General features: G+C 40.6%; 1 protein-coding gene across 8 annotated transcripts in view; it reads right to left on the bottom strand.

The window, feature by feature from the left end:
* Positions 1-1129: 1129 nt before the first annotated feature.
* NCOA6 (nuclear receptor coactivator 6) overlaps positions 1130-11085 on the bottom strand; it is a 107020-nt gene continuing 97064 nt past the window's right edge. For 7 of the 8 annotated variants that reach the window (XM_027069918.2, XM_053200042.1, XM_027069911.2 and 4 more), the window contains 2 exons: positions 9543-9691; positions 1130-1870 (listed from right to left, as the gene is read on the bottom strand). In XM_027069918.2, the coding sequence (XP_026925719.2) occupies positions 1827-1870; positions 9543-9691 (193 nt within the window). In that variant the 3' untranslated portion in view covers positions 1130-1826. The remainder of the gene's footprint in view (positions 1871-9542; positions 9692-11085) is intronic. The other variant, XM_027069913.2, reaches the window with a different exon arrangement.

Here is an 11085-nt window from a genome sequence, read left to right as displayed (position 1 = left end):
TTATGCTTTCTGTCTGTATAGACCTAAAGTAGAAGCAGCACTCTGCAATCTCAAGCACAGTATTGGCATAGGGATTATTACTAGGCTGGCTTTGGTTCTGGTTGTGTGTGTCACATACAGGGAAGGAAGAGGGAAGATGAGCTTGCTGGAAATAGAACCAGACAATTGTGGGGTCTGACTCATAAACAACTACTTTCAGAGGATCCTTATAACCCAAGACATCTATAATGACAATTGAAACACAGAGAATAAGCATGACGGAGTCATGGTCTCAGGCATTAGGTTCTGGCAAGGGCAAGGAGAGACTGCAGGGGAAGGGATGAGTCTGTGTCTAGCTGTAGAAGACACAGCAGAAGGCAGAGGCCCAGACCAAGACAAGGACAGAGCCCTAAGCATCAGAGTTCACTGAAGGTTGAGAGTAGGGTGGGGGCAGAAGCAGCAGGTTTGGAGTCTATAATTTTTAGGTAGGAATTAAGCCAGGAAAGGGCAAAACCTGGGCATATTGATGAGAAATCACCCCTAAGCCTAATGTAGATGAGAAACAGGGTACCCAAAGGGCGGAAAAGTCGTGGACATCTTTGAAGTATACCACACAAAATGACCACTTTTATTTGGAAGCTACCTGATCTAACCACAGAACTGAAATGAAGGTGGAAAGCTGACCTAAAGTGGGCTAGATTATTTTTTTTTATTTTTTTTATTTTACTTTTTTTTAATATATGAAATTTATTGTCAAATTGGTTTCCATACAACACCCAGTGCTCATCCCAAAAGGTGCCCTCCTCAATACCCATCACCCACCCTCCCCTCCCTCCCACCCCCCATCAACCCTCAGTTTGTTCTCAGTTTTTAAGAGTCTCTTATGCTTTGGCTCTCTCTAAAGTGGGCTAGATTCTTGATGCTGTTACAAAGAATCTTGCTGGTTAGTCTGGGCTTATCTGTTGAATGGAGGAAATGTTTACAGTTGTTTTGAAGCAATCCATCCTGTCACTGTAGAAACATATGTAAGAGGTGGAGAAAAAGTGCATCTGGGTTACTGATGGCTTCCTGTCCCTAAAAAATTCTGGGTGGCCTTTGATCCTAAGTTGATTCTGTTATTTGCATCCAAAACAAATTTGACCAACATCTATCAAAGTGCCTGGTACAGTGCTGAAACACTGAAACAGGCTAGTTTCTTCAAAGTCAGTATAGTAAGGACAAGGTGGAATTCTAATTTACAAAGAAGGCTGTTCCTATTCATCTATGGTCCAAACAAAGAGTTTGTTCACCCAGTAATCCCTTGCCAATAACGTACATTTATGTTCTAGGACAATGACATTTATTTAACACATTCAATATTTCACATTGTACAAACCCTTAGATTCTCTTTATTCACTGGTCCATTTCTACAACAAATACATCCAAAACACTATATAATAAAATTATTTACAACATTTCCAAATGAGAAGCTTCTTTTTGCTCTCGCTACTGCTATTCACACACATAACTTCCACAGCACAATACATCATTAGAAGATCTAAAAATGCTCACCCTGTACTCTAGGCTGCTTAGGAAATGTGAAAACTAATAACATAATTGCATTAGCTCCTCTCAATACATGGCAACATTTTAGAAACCTTGAACTTCATCTTGCAACACCAAAAAAGGGTTCAACAACTCTGCTTTCCCCATTGCACTTTATGAAACAGGTTGCAGGGACTAGGAAAAGGGCTGCTTTATTAAAATGACTAACTGTACAGAAATGGATTTTAAAAAGTCACAGCTCAAAATTGCTTTTTTGTAAAATTCACACACATTTACAAGGATCAAGTCGCTGTCCAGCTTGTTTACTTGGATTTTCTTCGCTTGGATTGCACCGCACTGGTTATGTCTGTCGGGGGAAAGAAAGGACATGCTCAGCTGAGGCAACTCTTTATGGCAGTGCTGTTTAGGCAGTCCACAGGAAGCAGGGCTGGCCGGAGTGGGGTCCTACTGGACTCTGAATAAATCTAAGGTCCTCAAAAGGAGTGCTCAGTGTGGAGAGGGTGTCAGGCCTAGACCTGTAGAGTAGGGCCTTGGAGACTTGGGACGTAAGGTACAGGTGGTGGGAAATGGAGCACACATAAGCAGTTGGAAAAAGAGGCAGGGGTGGGGAGAGCATCTGGAGCTGGGCAATTAACCCCACAATCTCCATCACCAGTTCTTATCACCCAGTGAAATGACAGAATGAGTGCTTTTGGTAATACATCCATGAGTGTTGCTACAAGCAAGTGAGTAAGCTGTGCCAGAGTGCAAAGAACCAGCCTCTGGATCTCTTTTGGAGCCAAGCCATTATTTTGCAGTAAGCAACTCTTTTTGCTGTACTATAATCAAAGTCTCTAAATAGTATGATCACGATCCCTGGTCAAGTGTCTACACACAGGCATAGAAGCAATTCAGAGCAAGCCACAGCCTGCTCTGAGCCCAGGTGAGCCTGCAGGCTTCATGGAAGAGGTGGGACCTGAGTAACTTAAACACTGAGAACAGTGGCATAAAGGGAATAAATGTGTTCCTTTCATTCCTCTTTTAATGTCTTCAATCAACTCAATCTTATTCCATATTTAAACCATGTTTCTCAAAAACTTCCACATATAAGTCTTCTACAGCAGAGTACAATGAATAGCTTAAAGCTCTCCAAATGTAAACATTTCTTTAAAATTTTATATTGATCTTAGGGGCGCCTGGGGGGCTCAGTCGGTTAAGTGTCTGACTCTTGATTTCAGCTCAGGTCATGATCTCATGCTTCATGAGATCGAGCCTTGTATCAGGCTTTGTGCTGACAGCATGGGGCCTGCTTGGGATTCTCTCTCTCCTCTACCCCTCCCCCTTGCTGTTTCTCTCAAAATAAACATTTAAGAAAAACAAAATCTTATATTAAATGCACTCTCATTCTTCATGTGGTTCCACAGATCTTTTGGTCTTAATATGAAAACAATGTTTTAAAGGTTGATTATCTTTTTAAAGGTTTATTTTAGTTTCATTTTTGAGAGAGAGCACAAGCAGGGGAGGGGCAGAAAGAGAGGGAGATACAGAATCTGAAGCGGGCTGCAGGCTCTGGGCTATCAGCGCAGAGCCCAACGCAGGCTCGAATCCACAAACCGTGAGATCATGACCTGAGCTGAAGTTGGATGCTTAACTGACTGAGCCACCAAGGCGCCCTGAAAACAATGTTTTAAAATTACTTCCCATCAAGGAGAAAAAAATATTTTCTATATAACACAATAATATGTAAGATGAATCAGTTTTATTGATTTCTGGAAATTAGGATAAATAAATTTTCTTTTTTTTTTTTTTTTTTTTTTTTGAGAGAGAGCAAGTGAGCAGGGGAGGGGCAGAGAGAGAGAGGGAGTGAAAGAATCCCAAGCAGGCTCCACACTGTCAGGGCAAAGCCTGATGCAGGGCCTGAACCCACAAACTGTGAGATCATGACCTGAGCTGATATCTAGAGTTTGACACTTAACCGACTAAACCACCCAGGTGCCCCTAGGCTAAAGTTCCTGATGCTACATGTTAGATTCAGTGTTCTAAGAAATTTTTTTTCTCTTTTGTATCATACTTTGAGAGCACAGACTTAAGATGTAGATGCAAAAAGCAAAAATGTTGCTGTTAGCTATAGTAATTGCTAGGAAGTAATAAGGCTCAATGACTTTCTGAGAAGTGGCCTGTGTAATGTTTTAGGGCTTCTGTTGGTGAAAATTCCAGTGTGTATATATCTTCTTGCTAGAAGGTCACTCTGCTTGTGCCATGTGGTACGGTCAGTCTCTCTGATTTACTCCATAGTCTTTTGCTAATCAGAGGACAGTTAATCTGACAGGATGTTGATAATGGTGTTCTTTAATTCCATGAAATAAACTAAGAGTCTCACACCCACCCCAGTTCCCTATAATCAACTCCCAGTCCAGCTTTCAAGTTTCCTTTTCACTGTAGCAAATTTGTCATTTGCAGGAAAAATATACAGGGTTTTGTTTTGATGGGGTGTTCATTCTTAGAAAGGTATCTGTTAATTAGGCCAACTGTGGGAGCCTCTCTTTGTTGTGATATGAAGGACTGAGGGATGTGGCTGGGAAGGGGGTGGGGGGATAAGCACCTCAGCCTCTTCCTCCCCCTCCTCCTTCCTTGTTTGTTCCCATCTGTCACTGCTCCAAAGCACCCAATGATCTGGCAGACTGATTCTGCTTCTGAGGATGAATCAGTGAGTGGGACCATGAATCAACAAGTGATTTGTGCTAGAAACTGCAAAAAAAATAATATTTTAGATGCCAGGGTTAGGTGTGGGAAATGGGTGTAGGGTGCACTTTTATACTTCCATGAGGGAAAAAGCTGTATCAACCTGATTTTGAAGTCCTTTATCACCTTCGCTAGATAAATTTAGGCAATCTCGGTCACAGGACAATGTCACTTTTGAAGTCTTTATAAATCTATCTGAAAAGATGAGTTTTTTGTTTTTGTAGTTCAACTTTATACTTCCTCCAAAATGTTACAACTTTTACTACTCCGCTGAACACAAGAGAATCTGGAGGTTACCTCTTGAAGGTAAAGGAATTCTAGGGAAGTAATGAAGTGGTTGATGGTACATTCAGAGTGTACATCAAGTATGTTCCTAAAGGCTGCCTACCTTAACTGACTGTGCATAATCCCACTCCCAAGTCCCATACTCAATACCATACTAGCAAAATAAATATTACATACATTGTTGGAAAATCCAAGTTTTTTAAACCATCAACGATTTTTACAAATTAATGTCTTGAGAGATATAAAAGTAGTCCAAAGACTAAAAGTAACATCATTTATATTAATATTTTAGAACAAAGTATATGGTAAGTAACTGGGTCAATAACAGTCTTTCAGATGGTTGTATATACATCCTTGGAGAACATTTACATTTATAATTTGACATGGGCATTCCCCACCCCCCCCCCCCGCCCCCGCCACTGGTTGCCTCATTTTGACCTTAAGCAAATTTGGCCAAATCTACAGTACAAGGGTTTATTAAATCTTCTACTATGTGGAGTTTACCTTTACCTTTCAAGCAGTTTTAGAAAATGACCTTGACCTCGCTCACTTCATTATGCTTTTTACTGTACTACTTCTAGCCAAGATTTCTATTTATTTGTAAAGAAAATTCTGGAACTTTCCTTTCAAAATTTTCATGGCTGGTTTCTGAATGATGCTACTACAAGAGTGCAGTTTCAGGCAGTTACAGTTCAGAGTTTTCTCCATATTATGTTCATTTACATTTCCACAATAACATTTTCATTTTAAGAATGTCTGTTTTTTGAGATTGTTGCTTCTCCAGTCACTGGCTGTGGGGAGGGTAGGACTCTCACCCCACTTTGCTATCAGAGGCATCTTAAGGCATTCCAGGAACACCCACAGCTGCTACTGATTATAGGTTGCTCTGAACTTCCTTCATATTAGTATACCTTCCCTGGTTTCAAACTTATGCATTGAACTTTACATTTTTAACTACTAATCTTTTTTCCAATTGAAAGTATAACATAAAAACTATTATTAACAGAAGAGTAAATGAAGAATGACAAGAAAAATGAGAAAAATCATTTCTGTGTTAATAGGCAACACCTCATATCAGGAAGTGGAACTACTCATTTGCATATTTGTAACAACACACCTGATCAAGCGCAATTTTAAAAGGAAGCTCACTAGTTTGTGAGAGCCAATTTTTGTGTCTGTAATTAAAAGTGGGATGGGGAGGGGGAACCCAACAATCAAAAACAAAACAATAGGTTAAAGAGTGACCTATTAACCACGTGTGCCTCTCTAGACTTGCCCAGAAATAATCTGTCCCACCTGCTCCAATCTGGCAGTACAGGAGGCCTTGGCCAGCATGAGATAAGCAAACTCTGTTCTCACAGCAGGAGCATAATTAATGTCACTGGTTCTCTGACAATACAAATGTACCAGTATTTCTCATTATACACTGCTCATATTTCTCACCTGATTTCAAGGTTCTCATGAAAAACACAGACCATTTCTGATTCTGTTTGTGCACATATGACCCACATTGTATGAGTGCAAAAAAGGCAAACCTTTTTCTCCCCTCAAAACTTGAAGGAAACCACCATGATATTTTATGATCATTCCCTGGGTATGGGCTCAAATACATCACAAAAAGTTATTTTATGACTTTGGTTCAGAGTTTTGGATACAACATAGCAGCCCAAATAATATGCATATTTATTCTTTAATTTGGATCCAAGAGCTCTAGCACTTAAAACCCAAAACAGCTATAGCACTCATCTTGGGTACAAAAGGTAACTTACCCTAGGAGTTCAGAACTGGGAGCCTGAGGGCTTGAAGCTGATGTAGAGATCTGTACATGACTGATTCCTGGGGTTTGGCCAGAGCTCTCTTTATCTTCTCAGGAGACATCCAGCACCCCTCCATGCAAACTCACAAAGCTTTCAAGTCATTATGGCCTTTCCTAAGCTAGTTGCTAAGCTTCAGAACACGGATGGGGCAGGCATTCCAACATGAATACCATGTTGGAATACATGAATACCACCTTGGGACAACGTCCTTAAGTGTACACGCCTACTCCCCACCCTCTTCTAAAACAGGTTCCAGCTTTCCATCTTTGCTTGGCTGGCAGTTCTCTACAAACTGGCTCTAATTTGGGCATCTCTTCTTAACTGTCCCAGCTGCTCCTTTGATTAATTCTTTCTGGTACACTATAAATGACATCCTTATTATCTTGAGGGTTTGGACTTAGATGAAGTTTCCAAAAATCTGGTGTGTGACATCTCTAAAGGTCAACACTTATTTCCTGCTTTAAAGGTAATTACACACCATATTCTATAGCCTAGAAAACTTCGATCTTTGGGAAAGTGAGGGGCCAAAAGAATACAAAGAATTGAGGGGCACCTGGGTGGCTCAGCTGGTTAAGTGTCCGACTCTTGATTTCAGCTCAGGTCACGATCTCACAGTTCATGGGTTCAGGCCCCTCAATGGGCTCTGTGCTGGCAGTGCAGAGCCTGCTTGGCATTCTTTCTCTCTCTCCCTCTCTCTTTGACCTCCCCTGCACTCTCTCTGTCTCAACCTCTCTAAATAAATACATAAACAAACATTAAATAAAGAATACAAAGAACTGAGGGGAAGCAGATTTTCCCACGGAACTCTAGGAATCTTCCCTTTAGTGTTCTAAGTTTAGTATTCAATATACTGAAAGGAGTGCTTCCTTCCAAACAAATCTCTGCCTGGGAGATAATTCCCAGGGAGGAGGAAAAAAAGTGGCTGATTCCATTTCGGCATCAAAGTGGGGATACCTAAGAGGACTCTGTTTGTGGTGTACACAGTATGCCTGGAGAAGAAAAAAGGTTCCTCCCTCTCTGATGGGCTGAGGTAAGGTAACTTCTACACCTCTGCTTTACCTGTATGATCTGTAGACCTGTGGCTTACCCAGGGGCTCTCATGAGGAATCGTGAAATTCTTGCCGAGAAACACAACCTGCCAATAACAGCTGAGTTCTCAGGTCAGTGTCTGTGTTGGTGCACCACAACCTGCCCTCATCTTCAGGTTGGTATCCCAATGGTACTGGACTGCGTCTCAGCAGCCCTGCTGGTATCAGGCACTTGGCCAGGATTCCACCTCTTGCCTAAGCTGAGCTACTCAAGCTCAGCACATTCCCAGAGGGGATGACTCTCCCTCAGATCTGGGCCTTTGCACATGCCGTACTTTTGCCTAGAATATTTCATTCAACTCCCACAGCCTGGATAATGCCTCCTCATTCTTCAGGTCTCAACTTAAACATCATTTTTTCAAAGCCTTCTATGACTAGGCAGAGGAGTAAAGCATCCCAGCAATATGCTCCTACAGTACCATGTAAGTTTGTTATCATAGCATTTAACATTTAACACGCTGTATTAGTCTGTCTTTCTGGCTGGTATATAACTGATATGATGAAGACAGAGACTCTCGCTTTTCACTATTATATCCCCAGAGCCTGGCATGTAGTAAGTACTTAATATATATTTGATAGATGGTTATTAATATAATAGTTACTGATTATATACCTCTTTGTATAAGGCACTGTACCAGGTACCAAGGATATAGTGGTGAGCAAAACCAGACAAACTCCTGCCCTAACAGGGCATGTATATTAATTATCACATAAATAAATATAAAATTAAAGCTGTGGTATTATGAAGGAGAACATGGGGCTGTGATTCCTCATAGCAGTGTCAAGTGAGCTAAGTACAAAGAGTAGGTTAATGAGGAGAAGGGAGGAAGGAAGAGGGAGAAACACTCCCTGCAGTGGGTGTACACACACACAGGCTTGTGACAAGAGGGCGGCATGTCTGAGTTGCTGAGGGAAGTCAGATGAGGCCAGGAGAGGCTGACAGTGGCCAGACCACATAGAACCTTTCTAATCCATGTTGGCACTTTCAGACTTTAATCCAAATTACAATGTAAATCACCAAAGGGTTTTAAGCTACAGTAGCAATGAAGATGGGGCAAAGGGGATGAATTTGGGCCACTTGAAATAAAATCAGCAGCCTTTGGTAACGAACATGAGAGATGTGAGGATGAGGGAGAGATGCCAAGGAGGACTTGCCCAATGGACAGATGGTGGTGCTATTCCCTGAGGTGGGGAACACTGGCAGATGACCTGATAGTGGGGGTGAAAATCACAAGTCTGGTTTCAGACATGTTGAATTTGAAGTCCTGGTAAGGAGGTACATGCAGTTGTCTAAGATTTTTAGAGGTCTGTACTAGAAATGCAAATTTAGGAGTCATCTGTGAAAAGTTGTAACTAAAAAAGAAGGGCATGAGTGAGATCAATTAGGGAGAGAAGAGTTGAAGAGAAAGCGTGACTCAGGATCAAAGTGTGAGGAAGGGCAACATCTAATAACTGGCTACAGAGATTGGGCAGGAAAAGCCAGAGAGGTAGAGAGAAAACTATGGAGAGCTCTAGGTCACAGAAACCAAGGACATCATGAATTAAAAAAGGAAACAGCAATCAATACAGGAAAGAAAACTGGTAGTAGTGTATGGTTCTTGACAAGGTCAGAGAAGATGGGATCAAAGAGGCACAAATGGAGGAACTGGCCTTAGACTTGAGGAGGGACAGCTGCTCTATTATAGTAGGAGCAAAGGAGGATCCTAGTAGATTTAGGTCTTGGTAGTGACAGCTGAAGCAGTTCTATTTTCTCTGTGGAGAGGTGAGAGTCTCTGCTGAGAGAGGGGAGAGAAAGTAGGGGCCAGAGGAGTGGAAAAGAGAGTTGATCACAGAAGGATGGCTGGGCCATATTGAGCACCTATCTGAAGTGGTGATCACGAATCAATCTGCCCTGTTATGTTCTTTTTTTTTTTTCCCCCAACAGTGCTTGCTGCTCTGTGCACATACACAGAAAACACACAGGTAAATGAACTAACAAACAAAGGAGGGACAGACAATAGAAGTTAAGGTAACAGAAGCATAGATAAAAGACAAAGTCCTCTGCTGTGGTGATAAAGACCCCATTCTTCTATCTGACCCACAAAAGCACCCACACTGCACTGCTAACCTTTAGTAGAGCTGGAGGCTGAAGCAGGCCGAGAGGATCGCTTGCGATGTCCATTTTCCACGCTTTCAGAAGCCACAGTTGGCTCTTCAGTTCGGGAGTTTCTTCGGCTTGGGGTTTTGGACTTTTCAATGATCTCTTTGGGCTCACTGCTGACAGAGGGAAGCACAAAGTTTCCAAGAAGGAGAGGGAATCAAGTCACACACAAAAAAGGGCTCTTCAGATAGAGCTTCATTTGTGAGGCAGGAGATTAAGAACTATACTGTCATTCTGAAGAGAAAATATTCCACTCTGGGACAATAAACAAAATACCTTCTATATTACTCACAATTTAAAAGTGAGTCTAGCTTGTTACAGTAGTAAAATAAAATACTAAAAAGCATATTGCTGGTGAAATTGTGGAAAAACAGGTAAAAGAAATTAAGAACTTGGAATAAAAATTCTGAAACTTCCTCACCCTTTTCTTAAAATAACAATATTCCTTTTCAAAAGTTAATAGTATCTGAAATTTAGGAAATTACTAATATGTACTGGTATTTTCTATGAGCCTGTATAATCAGATAATGGCCTAAGTCACATTATAGAATACACATGAGAATGTATTCAGAGTATATATACTGCTGGGTATACTGATTACCCCTACCTCAATCCCCTTTTTTTAGTTTGCAAAGATTTAAAATTGGTAATATCCAGTACTACTGAGGGTATGAGGACAGAAACTCCTGATCAGAGTGTAAATTATGTAACCCAACAGTTATCAATAGGGGGCATTTTGGCCTTCCAGGAGACATTTAGCAATTTGAAAATGTCTGGAGACATTTCTGATTGTTAAGATGACTGCCGTGACTGAGTGGGGGATGCTACAGGCATCTTCTGGGCAGAGGCCAGGCATGCCACTAAATATTCTATAATGCATGAGACAGCTCTTCCCCCCCAACCCCAACAAAGAATTATCTGATCCAAGCTGTCAATAACGCTGAGGCTGAGAAACCCTGGTGTAATCCTCTGGCTCAGCAATTCCATTTCTAGGTGCCTAAGGAAACAAATCTTTTTACAGAGCTGTAATTACACACAGGATGTCAAAGCATTATATAAGTACTAATAAAGACAGAAGACCTAAATGCTTTACAACAGATTTTAAAACTAAAACATGGCACATTCACATTCAGTCATGAAAAATCATGTTGTAGAAAGCTATTTAATGATAAAAACTGTTCATGACACATTACTGTGGGAAAAAAGTTACCAATGTTATGAATAGTATAATCCTATTTTCGTCATAATACATGTTGAGCATATATATGTAACTACATACGAATGAATGGGTGTGAAATACACGTGTGTATAATGCTTATATATATATCACTATTTATTATATAAAAATATTATAGTGTTTATATATAAAATATTCCCTATCTGTATACATACTCTGAAGAGAAGTAGAAAATGAACTAAAATATACATAGTGAATATTGTTTGAGTCGTAGGAATACTGGTTTATTGGTAATTTCTTCTTTAAAAAAATTTTAAAGTTTATTATTTATTT

Source organism: Acinonyx jubatus, chromosome A3 (genome assembly GCF_027475565.1).
Source record: "Acinonyx jubatus isolate Ajub_Pintada_27869175 chromosome A3, VMU_Ajub_asm_v1.0, whole genome shotgun sequence".
Classification (NCBI taxonomy): Eukaryota; Metazoa; Chordata; class Mammalia; order Carnivora; family Felidae; genus Acinonyx; species Acinonyx jubatus.
This window is presented reverse-complemented; position numbering and strand designations above follow the sequence as displayed.